This window comes from Chlorella variabilis (assembly GCF_000147415.1).
Source record: "Chlorella variabilis unplaced genomic scaffold CHLNCscaffold_12, whole genome shotgun sequence".
In the NCBI taxonomy this organism is placed as follows: Eukaryota; Viridiplantae; Chlorophyta; class Trebouxiophyceae; order Chlorellales; family Chlorellaceae; genus Chlorella; species Chlorella variabilis.
In genome coordinates, this window is record NW_005435076.1 from 582,023 (window position 1) to 600,028 (window position 18,006).

General features: G+C 69.6%; 2 protein-coding genes across 2 annotated transcripts in view; both read left to right on the forward strand.

Moving 5' to 3' along the window:
- Positions 1–2,158: 2,158 nt before the first annotated feature.
- CHLNCDRAFT_31463 (hypothetical protein) lies at positions 2,159–7,693 on the forward strand. The gene is made up of 16 exons (XM_005846851.1): positions 2,159–2,418; positions 2,672–2,770; positions 2,905–2,991; positions 3,118–3,447; positions 3,644–3,829; positions 4,013–4,147; positions 4,317–4,588; positions 4,736–4,815; positions 4,975–5,118; positions 5,283–5,623; positions 5,793–5,966; positions 6,143–6,322; positions 6,456–6,665; positions 6,806–6,910; positions 7,039–7,179; positions 7,323–7,693. The coding sequence occupies exons 1-16, from the start codon at positions 2,266–2,268 to the stop codon at positions 7,626–7,628; spliced, it is 2,943 nt and encodes a 980-aa protein (XP_005846913.1). The 5' UTR covers positions 2,159–2,265; the 3' UTR covers positions 7,629–7,693.
- A 3,166-nt stretch (positions 7,694–10,859) lies between these two features.
- The window catches only part of CHLNCDRAFT_58067 (hypothetical protein), a gene marked incomplete at both ends in the record, with an annotated part of 9,305 nt that continues 2,158 nt past the window's right edge, over positions 10,860–18,006 (forward strand). The window contains 18 exons of the mRNA XM_005846852.1: positions 10,860–10,897; positions 11,116–11,504; positions 11,636–12,047; positions 12,161–12,564; positions 12,681–13,344; positions 14,000–14,105; positions 14,224–14,292; positions 14,412–14,489; positions 14,691–14,767; positions 14,925–15,059; positions 15,218–15,308; positions 15,425–15,517; positions 15,630–15,860; positions 16,029–16,112; positions 16,279–16,451; positions 16,665–17,202; positions 17,370–17,516; positions 17,745–17,822. Of these exons, the coding sequence (XP_005846914.1) occupies positions 10,860–10,897; positions 11,116–11,504; positions 11,636–12,047; positions 12,161–12,564; positions 12,681–13,344; positions 14,000–14,105; positions 14,224–14,292; positions 14,412–14,489; positions 14,691–14,767; positions 14,925–15,059; positions 15,218–15,308; positions 15,425–15,517; positions 15,630–15,860; positions 16,029–16,112; positions 16,279–16,451; positions 16,665–17,202; positions 17,370–17,516; positions 17,745–17,822 (3,807 nt within the window). The remainder of the gene's footprint in view (positions 10,898–11,115; positions 11,505–11,635; positions 12,048–12,160; positions 12,565–12,680; positions 13,345–13,999; positions 14,106–14,223; positions 14,293–14,411; positions 14,490–14,690; positions 14,768–14,924; positions 15,060–15,217; positions 15,309–15,424; positions 15,518–15,629; positions 15,861–16,028; positions 16,113–16,278; positions 16,452–16,664; positions 17,203–17,369; positions 17,517–17,744; positions 17,823–18,006) is intronic.

The window sequence follows — 18,006 nt, forward strand, 5'->3', positions numbered from 1 at the left end:
CCGTACGATGCGGCGGCAGAGGATGTGGGGGTGGACCCTGCGCTGCCCTTCCTGGAGCCCTTTGTGCAGCAGGTGGGGGGCTGGCCTGGGGGGGAGGGGGTGGGGGGGCCCTGGGGCGCTGCCGTGCCAGCTGGGCTGGGGCTGGCATGGCTGGGGCAGGCGTGGCTGGGGCGGCGCCGGCCTGCGCTGCACTGCCCTGGCCGGCTGACTCCGCTGGCCGGCTGACCCCCCGCTGGTCGCCGCCCTGCCTCCCCGTGCCTGCAGGCGCTGCAGAACGGCGCGGCGCCCTACCTCAGCCTGGGCGAGCGGCAGGCCATGGGCATGACGCGGGACGGCGGCGCCGCGCCGCTGCACGTGCCGCACGCCGCCCTCAAGTTCCAGGCCTATGCGGCGACGGCGGCGCCGCAGCCGCGCCCCGTGGCGCCCCCGGCACCCACTGCAGCCGCGGTGGAGGCCCCAACCGGCATGGACGGCATCGAACTCGACTTTGGCGGCCTCTCGCTGTCGCAGCCCGCAGCTGCCGCGGCGGCGGCGGCGGCGCCAGCAGCGGCGGCAGCCGCCGCGCCAGCCGCTGTCGCGCCTCCCGCCGCCGCCGCCGGGCCGCAGCTGATTCTGAACAAGCCGGGGCGCAAGTGGGGCGGGCCCGTGGCCGCCGAGCCGCCGCGGCCCGGCGCAGCAGGCGCAGCGTTGCCCGGCCAGCAGCCATACGGGGCGGGCTCTTCCGCACCCTCAGCAGCAGCAGCAGGGTCTGGCTCCCCGGCGCCGTCCGCCGCGGCGCCGCCCGCGGTGGATGCCGAGAAGCAGCGCCTGGCAGCTTCGCTGTTTGGCGGCGGCGGCGGCGGCGCCGCCTCTGCCAGCCCAGGGCTGCGAGGCCGCCGCACAGCCGGCTCCCCGCCCAAGCCCGCGGCCGCGGCCAGGCCTGCGGCGGCTGCCCCAGACCTGCTGGGCGGCATGGAGGCTGAGGCGGCGGCGCCGGCGGCGGCACCTGCTGGCGGCAGCCACCTGGACCTGCTGATGGGCCTGGATGCGGCGGCGGCGGCAGGCGGCGGCGCGGCCGCGGCGCCCGCACCCCTGGACCCCATGGCAGCGCTGGCAGGCCTGGGCGGCGGCGCAGCCGCGCAGCAGCCTGCGGGTGCTGGCGCTGGGCTGATGGAAATGGGGTTGGGAGACCTGATGCGCAATGGCGGCGGCGCTGCGGCGGGGCCTGTCGTGCAGCAGCAGCAAGGTGCGGGGCAGGCCCATGGGGCTGGACATGCCTCTGGCGCTGCTTGTGTGCGGGGCTACGTCTCGAGTGTGGTGCCTAGCTGCAAGGCAGGGTGGGCGCAACGCCGGCTGCTGGCCCCAACCGCCGCCTGCCTGCATGCTGGCTGCTGTGGCGTGCAGGCCTGGGTTTTGGCGACCTGCTGGGAGGGGCAGGGACGCCCCCACGCCCCCAGCTGGCACCTCCGCAGCAGCAGCAGGCATCGGCGTCGCCGCTGGGGGGCATCGGTAGCGCGCCCATGGCGGGGCAGGGCCGCCTGCCGGTAGCGGGGGCCAAGAAGGACCCATTTGCCGACCTGCTGGGATGAGTGATGATGTGGTAGCATGCGGCAGCTGTGCATAAGATGCGTGTAACCCGCACCCGCCCAGGAAGCGCCTCGCCAGTGCCGCAGAATGCAGCAGGCCAGTGCTACGCCCGGGCCTGTGCAGCATGCAGCACATCTCGTAGAAGATGCTGAAGATAGTGATCCTCCTCCTCCTCATGCACACTCCTGCTTGAATCTGGCGGGGTTGGAGCAGCCGCCAAAGCCCTGGCGGCAGCGGCCACATGTGTGCGCCCCCGCTCCAAGCGGCTGCCCAGGGGCAGGGACCCTCCCATGCCCTCCACACGATGTGTAAACCTCGTTTTGGATCGCTTGCGGCAGTAGAGGCCCAGAAGGGTCGACGAACCGAAAGGTGGCGCCATCCAGCGATCCATGCACACACACTGCTCCCTGCCCAGGCCCTCCCACCGCCCCGCGCTGTGCCCGATGCGATGCGACACCACACTGATGAGCTTATGCCGCACATCGGGGTTGACACACGGCAAAATCCGCGCCCTCATGTGTGGTCGAGTGGCGACCCAGGCGCCCGGGGCTCTTAGCTCGGGGAACGCGCCTACCTCGCCCTCTTCTCTCAAGTTTTCTCAAGCGGCCTCGGCCACCTTCTCCCCCACAGCTCCTGCAGCCTCTGTCTGCCCCCCTGGTTGAAGCCACTCCCCCGCCCAAAGCGCTCTCTGCTTCTACCATGGCCGCAGCCCTGGCTCAGGAGCTGTCACAGCTCTCTCTCAACGGCGCTGGCAGCCTGGAGACTCTCGCCGCGGCCGCCCAGAAGGGCGCCGCAGCGGAAGTGCACCTCCTCCAGCACCTACCGGCACTCCTGAAGGCCACCGCCGACAAGGTGAGACCCCCAGGGCGATACAGGGCGCGTGGGGCCTTGCTGGGGGCACGCCGCCAGAGCAGCGCCGCCACTGCAGCAGCCACACGCGATGAGTTCACGCCGGTCCGCGTCCCCACCCTTCTCGGCTCCTTCCCGGCTGCTGCGCTTTTGAATCGGGCACCCGAGACGCTGCCGGCGCCGCCGGAAGCTCAAGCGCCCTGCATGCCCTCGCCGCCGCGCCGACTCGAATCGCTGGCCCCTGTGCGCGCCGCAGGATGCCGCGACCCGCGCCGCCGCCGACAAGGCTGGCGAGGCGGTGATGTCCGCCCTGAACCGCAATGCGGTGAAGCTGGCGCTGCCTGCCCTCTTCGAGGTGCGCGCCCACCCCCGACAGCTGCGCGCTCAAACGGCGGCGACCCGAGGAAGTGACCGCTCGCCGCCGCACAGGATATGACTACCACCTGGCGCTCAGCACACGCCGCCTTGCCCCCCTGCCCCCCGCCGCAGGGTATGTCCGACCCCAAGTGGCAGACCAAGGAGGCTGCCACCAAGTTCCTGGGCCACCTGGCCTCCGCCGCCCCCGAGCAGATCTCGGTGAGGCGCGAGGAGTGGCGCCGGCGCCGCCGCGCGGCGCGCCGTCCTCGCCCCCGCCTCCCCTCGCCTTCCGCGGCGGCTCCTCACCCCTCCCCCGCCTGCTCCCTCCCTCCCTGCCTCCCCCAGGTCTACCTGCCCGAGATTGTGCCCGTGGTGACCAACTGCATGGTGGACCTCAAGCCCACCGTGCGCGCCGCCGCCACCGACGCCCTGACCAAGTGCTGCGCCGCCATTGGCAACCGCGACATTGAGCCCTTTGTGCCCCACCTGATCCGCTGCATCGGCGCCCCCAGCGAGGTGCCCGACTGCGTGCACAAGCTCTCTGCCACCACGTTTGTCCAGTCGGTGGACGCGCGCACTCTGTCCATCCTGGTGCCCCTGCTCGTGCGCGGCCTGACCGACCGCACCACGCCCATCCGCCGCAAGGCGTGCGTCATCATCCGCAACATGGCCAAGGTGCGTGGGGCTGGGGTGGCGGCCCGCGCCTGCGGCCCCGCCTGCCGCGCCTGGCGCGGCCCCAGCCAGCCCCAGCCCTTGCCGGTCTTTCCATGCCAGCCTCATCCTCACCCCTCGCTCCTCCCCCTCACCCCCTCCTCACCCCTGCCTGCCTGCCTGTCCCCCTGCCCTGCCCCCACCCCTCACCCCCCCGCAGCTGGTGGACGACCCCGTGGATGCCGCCGAGTTTGTGTCCCTGCTGCTGCCCAACGTCAAGTTTGCCATGGAGGGCATGTCCAACCCCGAGGCGCGCGAGGTGGCCACCGACTGCCACAAGATCCTCGAGTCCATCAACACCTCGGTGGAGGCGCACCCCAAGGCGCAGACCGAGGAGGTGCTGGCGGTGAGTGGCGGGGCGGCCGGGGCCAGCGGGCTGGAGAGGCTGGGGAGGCACATGGCTGGAACTGGCGGCAGGGCAGCGGTGTGCCACGCCGACCTGGCCTGCGCCGTACCATGCTGGCACTGCCTGCCCCCCTTGCCTCCACACCCTGCGCTCACCTGCCCTGCCCCCTGCCTCTGCCCTCAGGCCCTGAACAAGGCCGCCGAGGCCGCCGGCGTGTCCATCAAGGGCGACGGCGCCGAGGCCGCCTCGCGCCACGTGGCCGGCATGGCCGCCAACCTGATTGATGTGAAGAACTTTGAGGAGGCCGAGTGGACCCAGGTGGGCTGCCTGGCCTGGGCTTGGGCTTGGGGCGCTGCCAGCTCTTTCGGCTTGCTTTCGGACGTATTTATAGCTGGTGTCGCCCCAGTTGAGCCCCAGCCCTCGATACCCTTCCGCCGTCCACACCCTCACGCCTGCTGCCCCTGCCCTCCCTCCCTCCTCCCCGCAGAGCACCGTGCCCTACCTGGCCGCCTTCTGCGGCGAGGCGGGCGCCACGTCTGTGTGCAAGGAGTTCCACGCCGCCTGCTTCCAGGAGGCGCAGTCCCGCGAGATGGCGCCCGTGGAGGAGGAGGAGGGCGAGGACCTGTGCAACTGCGAGTTCTCCCTGGCCTATGGTGGCAAGATCCTGCTCAACAACGCCCGCCTGCACCTGAAGCGCGGCCAGCGCTACGGCCTGTGCGGCCCCAACGGCGCCGGCAAGTCCACACTCATGCGCGCCATGTGAGCAAGCAGGAGGGCTGGGTGGGCTGGCCAGCCTGCCCCATGTGCCCTGCTTGTGCTCCCTGCCTCGCCAGCTGGCCCTGTGCACACACGCTGCCGCCATCTCACCCGTGCCCGCCCGCCTCCCCGCGCCTGCCCACCCTGCAGCGCCAACGGCCAGCTGGACGGCTTCCCGCCCAAGACTGAGCTGCGCACCGTGTATGTGGAGCACGACATTGACGCCTCGGGTGAGGGCCGCTGCAGCACTGCAGCCGCGGCCCTGTCAGCCCGGCATGCAGCCTGCCTGGGGACTGCGTGCCGCCACTGCTCCGCCACCGCTGGCGTGCCCCGCGTGCCCTGCTTAACCGCCTGCCCCCTGTCCCGTCGCTGTCCCCCTGCGTCCGCAGAGGCGGAGACCCCCGTGGTTGAGTTTGTGGTGAACGACGACATGGTGAAGGAGGTGATGCCCGCCCGCGAGCGCATCATCGAGGTGCTGGAGAGCGTGGGCTTTGACGCCGAGCGCCAGGCGCTGCCCGTGGCCTCCCTGTCGGGTGAGGGCCTTGCGCTGTGGGGCTGCTGGCTGGGCTGCGGCTGGGGCTGGGCAGGGGTCGCGGCTTGGGGCAGCAGGGCTGCATGTGGGCCAGCAGCAGCTGCAGCAGCTGCGCGATGCCATCCCTGCTGACCCTCCCCTCCCCACCTCCCCCTCCCCCCGCAGGCGGCTGGAAGATGAAGCTGGCCCTGGCGCGGGCCATGCTCATGAACGCCGACATCATGCTGCTGGATGAGCCCACCAACCATCTGGACGTGACCAACGTGCAGTGGCTGATCAACTACCTGGTGGGCCTCAAGGGCGTCACCTCGGTGGTCGTCTCCCACGACTCGGGCTTCCTGGACGCCGTCTGCTCCTCCATCATCCACTACGAGGACAACTTCAAGCTCAAGAAGTACCTGGGCAACCTGTCCAAGTTTGTGCAGCAGCGCCCCGAGGCCGCCGCCTACTACTCCCTGGCCGACGCCTCCACCAAGTGGTCCCTGCCCGAGCCCGGCTTCCTGGAGGTGGGTTTTGGGGCTGGGGGGTGGCCGTGGCTGGCCGGCCTGCCTGCTGTGGTGAACGCACCTCCGCCTGCCGCTGCCTCGCCGCCACCTGCACACCGCGCCTCGGCCTTTCTGCCTCGCCGCGCCCCTCCCCCATCCGCCTCCACCCCGCCCGCCGCGCCCCGCGCAGGGCGTGACCTCCAAGGACCGCGCCATCCTCAAGATGCGCGGCGTCAACTTCAAGTACCCCACCGCCGAGTCCCGCATCCTCAACGACGTCAACCTGCAGGTCTCCCTGAACTCCCGCGTCGCCGTGCTGGGCCCCAACGGAGCGGGCAAGTCTACCCTCATCCGCCTGCTCACCGTGAGTTGCGAACCCCCCCGCGCAGCTGCTGCCAACAGCATCGCATGGCTGCCTTGGGGGACGGGTTGGCGGGTGGCGCTTTCAGCCGCAAAGCAGCGCTGCTTGCCCGTGCCCTCTGCCTGCCTCGTTCCCTGCTCATCCCTCTGCCCCCGTGCCCGGCTGTATCGTGAGCGCAGGGCGAGCTGGAGGCTGAGTCTGGGCTGGTGTGGAAGCACCCCAACCTGCGCGTCGCCTACGTGGCGCAGCACGCCTTCCACCACATTGAGAACCACCTGGACATGACCCCCAACCAGTACATCCAGTGGCGCTATGCCACCGGCGAGGACCGCGAGTCCCAGGACAAGGTCTCCCGCAAGGTGAGCTGGTGTGGGCGGGAGAGGGGCAGGCCAGCCAGCCGCCAGCCAGCTGGCCGCCCTATTCCCTGTCCCCACCCTCCCAGCGGCCCGGCTGACCCGCCCCCCCTTGCCGCCCCCGCTCTGCGCCCCGCAGATGAAGGAGGAGGAGGAGAAGAAGATGAAGGAGGTCAAGGTGGTGGACGGCGTGAAGCGGGTGGTGGAGAAGCTGCTGGCGCGCCGCAAGCTCAAGCGCGGCTACGAGTACGAGGTGCAGTGGAAGGGCGAGGCGGAGACCAGCTGGCTGACACGCGACCGCCTCGAGGAGATGGGCTTCCAGAAGATGCTCACCGACATCGACATGAAGGTGGGTTGGTCGTGGCGGAAGGGCAGGGGCTTCGGGCTTCGGGCTTGCGGCTGCGGGCTGGCGAGGGGAGGACAGGGGCTGCGGGCTTGCCCCCGCGCGCTGCCTCCTGCTCACCGCTGCCGCCGTCATCGCTGCCGCAGGAGGCCGCCGCGGCCGGCCTGATGGGCAAGCCGCTGACTGCCAAGAATGTGGAGGAGATGCTGGCCCAGCTGGGCCTGCCCGCCGAGTTCTCTACCCACTCCCAGGTGCGGCGCTAGGGTGGGGGTGTGGGGCAGCAGCATGGCCGGCGTGATTGGTCCACAGCCAGCAAGCCAGCTCCCTGCCTGCCCAGGCATCTGACTCCCTGCCTGCCTGTGCTGCTCCCCGCCCGCAGATCCGCGGCCTGTCTGGCGGCCAGAAGGTGAAGCTGGTGCTGGGTGCCGCCATGTGGCAGCAGCCCCACATCCTGGTGCTGGATGAGCCCACCAACTACCTGGACCGCGAGTCGCTGGGCGCCATGGCCTCCGCGCTCAAGGTGCGCGCACGCGGCGGCGGCTGCCGGGGAGGGTGGAGGGCGCCGTCGGCAGCCGGCCCGCCTCGATGCCACCGCACCACATGCTCCTCCGCGCCCCTGCCTGCTGACCCCGCTGTGCGCTCCGTCCCCTCCGCCTGGCGCAGGAGTATGGCGGCGGTGTTGTCATCGTCAGCCATCACCACGAGTTTGTCAACCAGGTGTGCCAGGAGAAGTGGACCGTGGGCGGCGGCAAGTGCGACATCACCGGCCAGTCTGCCGCGGCGCTGGATGCCATGAAGCTGGAGTGGAAGCGGCAGGAGGAGACCACTGACGCCTTTGGCAACACCATCAAGATCAAGGCACCCAAGAAGGAGCTGTCCCGCAAGGAGAAGAAGGCTCGGGCCAAGGCCAACGCTGCACGGCGTGAGCGCGGCGAGGAGGTGTCCGATGACGAGGACGAGTGGGCCTAAAAAACCTGTTGCGTCAGCCAACACAGCCACCCAGGCCGCGGCCGCCCTAGATGCATGGCGCCGCCGGAGACGAAAACAGCCACTCAGCATCCTGACATCCCCTTCCCCTGCTCTTCTTTTCCCCCTCGGGACCAATCCCCTTGCGCCGCCCCCCTCCCTTGTGAAACGCAACCCTCGTGCTTTCATTGGTTCGTTGGTGTACGCTAGCGCACTGTGCTTTGATTCCCCATCCCCTTGCGCCCACCCATCCCCTTTTGATCCCTGCCGACCTACCTTCACCCGACTCACGTGTAACGTGTGTGTATTACAAGGCCAGGGAGCGGTGGCTGTGGAGGGAGGGCAGCAGGCTGAGCTGAGGGAGGTGGGGCTGCCTTCTGATCGTTGCTCGCCCATCTCCCGCTAGGAGGGACCTCGCCTACACTCCAGCCAGCTTCCCCCTCCACCTCATCCTCATCCTCAGTAGTAGTCGTCGTCGTCATAATCGTTGAGAGCATGCATGACTGCAGGCAGCGGCAGTTGTCGGGCGTTGGAGGTGCATGACAGGCCAGGGTGGGCAGCACGCCCCTAGGGCATGGGGGGAAGCGCGCCCCCCCTCCGCCAGCCAGCTTACCAGCCCAGGCATCGTCGTCCCAGGGCTTGACCCCCTGGCACAGCAGCTCGAACGCCTCCGCATCAGTGAACCCGCAGTTGCTCATGCGCTGCTCCAGCTCCTCCGCGCTGCCGCCCAAGGCAATGCCCATGCCGCCGTAGCGTGCGCAGCCCTGGGAGCCCTCCTCCGATGACCAGTCCTCAAGCCACAGCTGCTCCTCCGCCTCATCCAGTGCCTCCAGCTCACTCAGGTGCTTGCCAGTCACGTGGCTGCTCAGCGCCTGGAAGCTGCCAAACAGGCGGCCGCAGTCGGGGCAGCGGCGCAGCGCCTCCACCCAGGCCGCCTGCAATGGGGGCCCGGCGGGCGGGCACAGCAGCACGGCCCCGGTCGAGCGCTGGCTGAGATGGCAGGTGGCGGAGCCGTCCAGAGGCTCTCCACCCGTGCACATGCGTTGAGCGGCGCAGCGCGGGCGCCAGCTTACCTGCTCGGCGCAGCAGCCCTTGGCGTGCAGGTGCTGCAGCAGCCCCGCCGGCGACTGGAAGTCGGGCCCGCCCTCAAAGTTGCAGGCGTAGCAGGTGAGCATGTCCAGAATGTCTGCGAGGGAGGTGGGGGTGGTCAATACACAAGCTCCAGGCAGCCAGCGGGCCTGCAGAGATGGGCTCTCAAGAGTCCCGGCAAGCAGGCACTGTTGCGGGTGCGGGGGTACTGAGCAGGGGCAACAATCATGCGCCTGCGGCAGCCAGGCGCTGCCTTCGCCACCAACCTGCGTGCTTGCTGTCGGGCGCAAACCGCTCCCCTGGCGGCAGCTTCGCCGGCTCTTCATCCCCGTCGCTGGAGGCCGCATCCGACCCCGCATTGCGCTGCCGGTTGGGAGCGCCGGCTGCGGCAGCTGCCTGGAAGCCATGCGGCATGTGGGCCTCCACAACATGCTTGTTCCTCCAGTGAGGGCTGCTGAAGTTGCGGGAGCACACTTCACAGATGCTGCAGCAGGCGGCGCAGAGTCGTCATGATGACAGGCGAGGGCAGGCAGCGGTGGCAGGATGCAGCAGCTTAGCGCAAGCATACGTGGGGCGTTCTTGTTGTGCGGCAGCAAGGGCACCAGCGCAGCCCAGGCAACCCACCGCCACATGAATCCACACGAGTTCTCTCCATGCTTGGCCACCGCATGCTGCATCAGCGCAGCAGGCGTGTCGAAGCAGCGGGGCGCCCCAGTCTCCTCCAGACAATCCAAGTAGGTCAGCATTTGCAGCAGGCTCATGGTGTCCCTCAGGTTCAGCCTCGCCGCCGCGCCTGATGCGCCTGCCGCCGCGCCTGCCGCGGACGCCGGTGGTGTGGCCGCATCGCTGCTGGCTGCAGCGCGCTGGCGCCTGCGTCTGTTATTTCGCCTTGCAGCTCCCTGGGAGCTGTGCACGGCGAGTTCGCCCATCTTGCGAGCAGCCATCCTGCCTGGCTGCTGGCCGCCCAACTGCACCGCTCCTTGCAGGGGCGGCCGGGGTGCTGCCGCCGCCTCCTCCTCCTCACTGCTGCTGCCACTATCCACATAGTTGGGTGGGGCGCTCTTGCGAGCGGCCATGCCCAGCAGGGGCAGTCTGGAGGGTGCTGGAGCGTCCTCCACCTCCTCCTCCTCCTCACTGCTGCTGCCACTATCCACATAGTTGGGTGGGGCGCTCTTGCGAGCGGCCATGCCCAGCAGGGGCAGTCTGGAGGGTGCCGGAGCCTGCTCTTCTTCTTCTTCTTCCTCCTCCTCACTGCTGCTGCCACTGTAAACATAGTTGGGTGGCGCGCTCTTGCGAGCAGCCATGCCCAGCAAGGGCAGGGGCCGCCTGCCGCTGGGCTGCTGGCTGCCCAGGCCCACCACACCTTGCTGGGGCGGGCGGGTGGCTGTTGCCGCTGCTGCTGCTGTGCGCTGCTGGACCAATGGCTGTCCCTGCGCTCCAATCTGATCGCCAGGCTGGGTGCCAGGGTTGGCACCGGCACCACCACAGCGGGTGCTCTTGCGTCGGGTCATCGCCGGTGGTGTATGCTGTCCCTTCCCGTGTGTGCACTCACACCACTCTTGATGCTCAGAATAGAAGGTGGACAGGATTGAAAAGGGATTTCAAAGGGTGCAGGTGGTGTACACACGCTGTACTGCACCAGACCCGCCGTGGCCAATTCAAACTCGGCTAGTCAGCAGGGGCCTGAACATCAATCATTTTTCTATCAGCAAATGAGGCAGCAAAGTTTGCTATGGTTTCAAGAACTTAACATGAATGTGACAGAAGGCGTGCCGCAGGCGTCGTCGGCGCGGGAGACTGGTACCACGTAGCTGATCTGGCACTGCACGTAGTACACCCAGCTGGTTGGTGGAATCGTACAGCAGCATGATGTCGGCATTCATCAGCATGCCGCGTGCGAGGGCCAACTTCATCTTCCACCCGCCAGCGGGGGGGCAGGGACAGTGGGGAGCAGGGAGGGAGGGGTTGATGGGAGGGAGGGGCCAGCAGGCAGTTGGCGGGAGGGAGGGGCGCCTTCAGAGCGCAGCAGCTACTGCTGCTGCTGCTCGGGGTGCAGCAGGGCGGCTGGCTGGCGATGGGCGGAGGGTGCCCGGTGCCGTGGCAACGCACTCCTGCTGCTGGGTGGGGCCTCACGGCTCTGTAAACATGCAATCTACTGTGACAGGAAGGCAATTCAATGAGAAGTGAGCAGTCCATGGTGGAAGGAAGAGGCAGAGGCGTGCTCTACTCAGGCAAGCCAAGGAAGAGGCAGAGGCGCGACGCCGTGCTGGGCGTGCTGCGCTGCACAAACAATACCTGCTTGCATCTGCAACCCTCATCGAAGACCCAACGATCTCCTGCGCTTGATGCCTGAGGTTTGAACTCTCTTCGTGGCCGCCCCCCTGCCCTTCCGGCCGCTCAGCTCGACACAAGGGTGCGGTTCTATGATGTTTGCGGCCTTCGCGCTGTGCAACCCAGAGCCGGCACAAGGGGCGGCCGATAGGGCAGATGGCGATGCTGGAGGAGCTGGCTCTGGCGGGTCCGCTCCGCTGCCGCTGGTGCCGCCAGCGCAGCAGCCAGACCCCCAGCGCGACGCCTGGGCTGCTCCCATCTACCAGCGGCTGGCCGCCTCGCCGCTGCTATCCCTCGCCCTTGATGCGCGGCTGCCAACGGTGCCCGTGGTGCTGCACCCGTCTGCGCCCCGCGGCGCTGACCCGCCGCCAGTCACCGCCCGCCACCTGGGCTTCCTGCGAGTCGACCTGACGGGCAGCACCACCGGGCCTGGCCGCTTCTTCCCGCTCTTCCCAGCAGGTGGCGTCGCTGCCCGCTCCTGCCTAGGTGCCTGCTGACTCAGGCCAGGAGGCCTGGCGCCGCCGCTGCAAGCCCCCCACCCTCACCCTATGCCTCCCCGCCCTGCCCTGCCCACCATTGCCTGCCCGCAGATGCTTCCGAGGAGGCAGGGGTGGACACGGGCAGCCTGGACTGCTTTGGATGCACGGGGCACTGGGCTAGCAGTGGGTGCATCCGGCTGCTGGCAGCCGCCTCTCCAGCCGGCGACCTTGCCATGCCAGGCGGCAGCGGTGGCGGCGGCGGTGGCGGCGGTGGGCTGGCGCTGCTGCCGCCTGACGCATTTGCTGCCCTGTGGGAGCGCGATGGCATCGAGGTCAGCAGCGATGGTAGCGGCGACAGCAGCAGCGGCAGCGGGGATGGAGAGGATGGCGGCGCAGCCGCCGTGCCCAGCGGCTGGCATGTGCCTTACTGGCGCCTGCTGTCACTGGCAGAGGCGTATGGTGGACTGTACCGAGAGCTCAAGGCGGCAGGCCACGACCTGTCCCGCTGCCACTACATGCTGCGGTGAGTTTGTCTGCTCCTGTCGCCGGCATGGCCACCTCTGGTGCCCGGCCCCTCACCCACCCCCAACGCATGCGTCACCCAAACCTGCTTCCCCATGACTCCCTGCTGCCCAGGGGCTGGAAGACTCGCGAAGGTCGGCCTCGGCTAGGCGCCTCAGCGCCACGCACCACGGGCGGCGGTGGCGGCGGCGGCGGCGCACGGCAGCGGCGCGGCGTGGTGCCTGCTGAGCTGGCAGCCACCCGCGACCTGCGTGCCATGATCGGCTGGCCCGGCCTGCTGGAGCTGCTGGAGGAGGAGGGGGTGGAAAGCGTGCCCACCGACGGCGTGCGCTACTGGCTGGCTCGGCTGGGGGCGGGGTTCCAGGTGCGGCTGGCGACGGCGGGCGTGCTGTGCGCCGACACCAGCGTGCACCACATCATCGCCCGCAGCTCCCGCGGCATCGACCACCCCCTCAACTACTTCCTCATCGACAAGGGGCCCAACTCGGCCATGGGCAGCAGGGTGGAGGGGTTCAGAGGTGGGCATGGGGGTGCTGCTGCGGCCGGGCAGCAGCTGCTGCCGCTGCCCGGCCGCCCCTCGGCTGCCTCTCATCCCCACAGCCCAGCCTGACCTGCTGCCGCCGCTGCCGTGCAGATGCCAGCGGGGCCAAGCTGCACATGCGCGACATTGTGGGGGAGCGCGCGTTTGAGGTGGCGCAGGCCGCCTGCAACCTGTACCACGGCATGCTGTACTCGGGGCGCCAGCGAGGGGCACCGGCAGCCCAGACGCTGCGGGAGCTACGGCAGGGAGCGTTTGCGCTGGCGGAGGAGGCCATGGAGGAGCGGCAGGCACGAGAGGCGCGGCGCCAGGCGCGCGGCATGGCGGCAGGTGCAGCGGGCAGTCCCGCCGCCACCCAGGCGTTGGAGGCGGGGGCGACAGGGGAGCAGCAGGGCAGCCAGCCGCGCACCCTGAAGCGCGAGCGCGGCGCCAGGCAGCAGGCGGCTGGGGGCGAGGAGAATGCGGCGCAGAACACGGAAGTCCTGAGCCCATCCCAGCAGCAGCTGGAGCGGCGGCGGCGGCTGTCTGGGGAGCTGTGCCTGGCAGCGGCGGTATCGGCGCCAGGGTGGGGGCTGGAAGAGGAGGGGCCCCAGGATGAGGTGGAGGCAGGCCTGGCCACGCTGTCGCTGTGCTGCAGCCCAGAGGACAGCCTGCACGCTGGGGACGAGCAGCTGGCAGGCAGCCAGCCGGTGCCAGCAGACCTCAGCAGCCTGCGCATGCGGCTGCAGGCGGCGCTTGGAGTGGCCAGCGGCGGCAGTGGGTGAGGTGCAGTGGTTGGTTCACGCTCAAACACCCATGGCACTGTGCATGGTGAACGAAATGCTGGTATGCTGAACTGCCCCCGGTCGTGCACCACAGCGCCTCGACGTTGTGGGCCACACCCGCACTGTGTGTTGAAGCCCCTGTGCCAGGCTGTTTGTAAGGCGTCACCTCTGGCAAACAGGGCAATGGTCTCATTGACCATTATTGCTGAACATGAAGGCAAGGGCACAGCGGACTCCCACGTGTGCAGTGCTGCGCAAGGCGCCTGCCGCCACCCCGCCTGCGCCAGCGCCAGCGCCCCACACTCCACTGCCCCGCGCTGCTGTCTCGATGTTGGTCTTCGTTCAGGAAGTGCCCTGAACCATCATTTCGTGCCACCGAAGTCCAAGGGGGTTGCTTCGGCGTCCAGAGATCGCTGAGATTTCCTGCACAGCTGGGTGCTGACAAGGCTGCCTGCCTGAAAGGGAGTTGGGCATCCCATCCCCTCTAGACGTGCTCACACATCCTGACCTGGGGTGCTTACCGACCATGGCGCCCACGATCAGCCTGGCTGCGCTGCGGCACTGCCCAGCGGCAAGTTTGAACAGGCCCTCAGCAGCAGCAACCCAAGCCGCGCTACACACAAGCGCAGCGGTCCATGCGTCTTGGCAAAGAAGCAGCGGCCTGCGCGGCAGCAGCCTGCGACTGGGGCAGCGCGTTAGGCAGGCGGAGAGCGGGCGGGCGCGGGGCCCTCTGAGGGTCAGCGCCCTGTTTGAGAAGGTAAGCTGGGCTGTGTGGAGCGGCTGGGCAGCCCCAGGAGCAGCCAGCACAGGCAGGAAGGGCTGGGAGTCTGGACGCCGATCGGACTGACAGCCTTCCGGAACACCCCTGCCTGCAGTTCACTGAGCGCAGCATAAAGTCAGTCATGCTGGCGCAAGAGGAGGCGCGCCGGCTGCTGGCCTCCGAGGTGGGCGCCGCCAACGTCGCCGCCGCCGCCAGGGGGCACATATGTGCGCCGGCGCTGCACCCCAGCCCTGGCCGCATTGGCATGCTTGCCACCTGCTCCCCGCCATCCCCGCATCGCAGGTGGGCACCGAACACATCCTGCTGGGCCTGATCGCCGAGGACACTGGCAAGGCGGGCTTCCTGTCGTCGGGCATCACGGTGCGTCCCCTGGTGCCGCCCTCGTCTGCTGGGGCAAGGGCTGGCATGGCTGCCCATGGGCGGGCCGCTGCACTTTCAGTAGGAACGGCGGCGATTCGCATCGAAAAGCTGTGATCTTCTGATGGGAGGCCCAGCACAGCTGCTCCTCACGCCCCCGTACACACAGCGATGCCCACTGGCGGCGCCCCCGTGGTTGTGCAGATAGAGCGCGCTCGTGCGGATGTAGAGAATGTGATTGGCAGGGGCCTGCGGGAGCCGCCCAAGGACCTGCCCTTCAGGTGTGCGCACTGCGCTGGGTGCGCAGCCCACGCCACAGCGCACGCAGCAGCCCTTCCCTTGATCGCTGGCGTCTCTCTGGCAGCTCTCTGTGGCACATGTTGCTTCCTCCCAACGAGCCCTGCTGCTCCCATGGCTGTGTGTATGTTTTGTGCGCAGCCGCGAGGCCAAGAAGATCTTTGAGACGGCGCTGATGGAGTCGCGCCGCATGAGCATGTCCTTCATCACGCCCGAGCACATCCTGCTGGCGGTGCTCAGCGTGGGCGACGCCACCAGCCGCCGCGTGTTTGAAGGGTGCGCGCGCAGGGGCTGGGGCGGATGGGCAGGGCGGCGTGGGCTGGTGTGACTGGACATGGCTGCTGCCTGGGCTTGGTATCCCTCGGAGCTGCTGCCGCCGGATGCCTCCCGCCCGCCTCGCTCACACCCCCTGCCCTGCTTTGTGCCGCCTGCAGCATGGCCGCCGACACCGACCGCCTCAAGGCGGAGGCGATGCGCAAGCTTAAGGGGGAGGCAGAGGGAGAGGGTCAGCGCCGCAAGGTCGCGGTGCGTTGGCTTGCCGCGTGCCAAGGCCCCGACTTCCCGCTGCTCGCTTGGCCAGTCATGCCCCTGCCTGCTTGCTCACCCACGCATCCGCCCGCGGCAGCTTCCCCCGCCTGCAGTCCACCTCTGACCGCAAGAAGGAGGGCGCCTCTGCGCTGGGGGAGTTCTGCCGCGACCTGTGCAAGGAGGCGGAGAGCCAGCGCACAGACCCGGTGCGCCTGCTGCAGCGCCGCACCCGAGCTATGGGCTCCCCACTGCCGCTGCTGCCGCTGCCGCCTGTCCCCATGCCGACCCGGCCCTGTGCCCGCCGCGCTCTTGCCGCAGGTGATTGGGCGGCAGAAGGAGGTGCTGCGCATCACCCAGATCCTGGCCCGCAAGAAGAAGAACAACCCCATCCTGCTGGGGGAGCCGGGCGTGGGCAAGACGGCCATCGCCGAGGGGCTGGCACGCGCCATTGTGACGCGCACCAACGCCGACGGCTCCGCGCTGCCCGCGTTCCTGGCGGGCAAGCGCGTGATGCAGCTGGATGTGGGGCTGCTCATCGCGGGGGCCAAGGTGGGGCAGGTGGTGGGGCAGGCGTGGAGGAGGAGCGCGGACAGTGCAGCCACGGACGGACTCAGCTGCTGCGGAGATGCTGGGGCAGGCCGAGGGGTGGACTGGGTAAAACTAGCCGTGCCATCGCCGACGCCTGGCCGCCCCCGCCTGCCGCCTGGCTGCCTGCAGGAGCGCGGCGAGCTGGAGCTGCGCGTGACCAAGCTGCTGCAGGAGTGCAAGTCTGAGGGCAACATCATCCTCATGATTGACGAGGTGCGGCGGGAGGGAGGGGAGCCCAGCGGGGCCGCCTATGCCTGGCCCAACCCTGCCTGGCAGTGTGGTCGGGCGTGGTGCAGGTGCCCCAGAGCCACACGTGGGTACAGCGGGTGGTTGGGAGCGGCACAGCCTCACCACCCTTGGCCCGCTCTGCTCCCCGCAGGTGCACACGCTTGTGGGCGCGGGCGCGGTGGGGCGCGGCGGCGGCGGCGGCGGCGGCCTCGACATCTCCAACCTCCTCAAGCCCGCGCTGGCCCGCGGCGAGCTGCAGTGCATCGGCGCTACCACCCTGGACGAGCACCGCAAGCACATTGAGCGAGACGCGGCGCTGGAGAGGTGCCGACGGCGGCAGGGCTGTGGGGCTGGGCTGCCTGCGGGGAGCGGGGCGGTGCGCCCAGGAGAACTGTGCAGCACGCCGCCGGCCTGCCTCTCCATCCCGGCTCACGGCTGTCTTGCCTTGCCACCTGCCGCCCCCGAGGCCCAGCCCGCCAGGCTCACCTGCCCCCTGCCCCCCTGCCCCTGCCCGCCCCCTCCCCCGCCGCCGCGCAGGCGCTTCCAGCCCGTGTTTGTGGATGAGCCCAGCGAGGTGGAGGCGCTGGCGATCCTGGAGGGCCTGCAGGACCGGTACGAGCGTCACCACCGCGTGGTGTACAGCAGCGACGCGCTGGAGGCCGCCGTCTCGCTGTCCTCCCGCTACATCACCGACCGCTACCTGCCCGACAAGGCCATCGACCTGCTGGATGAGGCGGGCAGCCGGGTGCGCATCGCGGCGTACAACGCGCGCAAGGCGGGGGCGGGGCGCGACACCGCCGAGGCGGCCGCCACCTCCTACCTGGAGCTGGAGCAGGTGGTTGCCACCAAGGCGGAGGCGGTGCAGGACCTGCTGTTTGAGGAGGCGGCCCTGCTGCGGCAGCGGGAGCTGGAGCTCAAGGCGCGGCTGAGCGGGGTGCCCGAGGCGGCGCCCGTGGTGCCTGTGGTGGAGGCCGCGCACATTGAGCAGGTGGTCAGCGCGTGGACGGGTGTGCCCGTGGAGCGCATGTGCCAGGACGACAGGGACAGGCTGCTCACGCTGGGAGGCGTGCTGCAGGTGCGTGGGTGCCGGCGCGGCGTGCATGCCGCCTGTCGGCGTGGCGGGCTGGCCGGCCGACTGGCCTGCTGCGGCCCGCGCTGCGCAGCCACCCAGCCGCGCCCCTCCATCCCCGCTGCCGCCCCACCTTGTGTGCCGTGCCGCCCGCTCCCCCCGCTGCCCCTCAGTCGCGCGTGATTGGCCAGGACGACGCCTGTGACTCCACCGCACGTGCCATCATGCGGGCCAGCAGCGGGCTGAAGAACCCCGACCGCCCCATCGCCACCCTGCTCTTCTCGGGGCCCACCGGCGTCGGCAAGACGGAGCTGACAAAGGTGTGTGTGTGTGTGTGTGTGTGGGGGGGGGGGGGGATGGGAGGCTCTTGTTCCTGCTGGCTGTGCCGCGCAGCAGCAGAACGGGGCCAGCGAGGCTGCCCGGGGATGCCGGGCTGCCTGCACTGCCGTGCTCTGGTGCTGCCTGCCTGCCTCCCTGCCTGCCCAGCGCTGCAGCCCTCCATTTAGGGGCTCACCCCCCCCCCCCGCTGCCACCTCCCCTCCCCGCAGCGCCTGGCCGATCACTACTTTGGGTCGGAGGGCTCCATGGTGCGCCTGGACATGAGCGAGTACATGGAGAGGCACACGGTCAGCAAGCTGATCGGCGCGCCCCCCGGCTACGTGGGCTATGGCGAGGGCGGCAGCCGCAGCCGGGCAGGAGCCCGATGCCGAATGGAATCTGCAGGCGTGCCGCAGCCTCGCTACAGCTGCGCTGCCGCAGCTTTGGGGCTGCCGCTCCGCCTCCTGCACTATCTGCTGCAGCTGTTTTTTG

Coding starts and splice junctions, on each gene's coding strand:
- CHLNCDRAFT_31463 (XM_005846851.1), top strand. CDS start 2,266: ATGGCCGCAGCCCTGGCTCAGGAGCTGTCACAGCTCTCTCTCAACGGC. Junction 3,448..3,643: donor TCATCCGCAACATGGCCAAG/GTGCGTGGGGCT, acceptor ACCCCCCCGCAG/CTGGTGGACGACCCCGTGGA. Junction 3,830..4,012: donor AGACCGAGGAGGTGCTGGCG/GTGAGTGGCGGG, acceptor CTCTGCCCTCAG/GCCCTGAACAAGGCCGCCGA.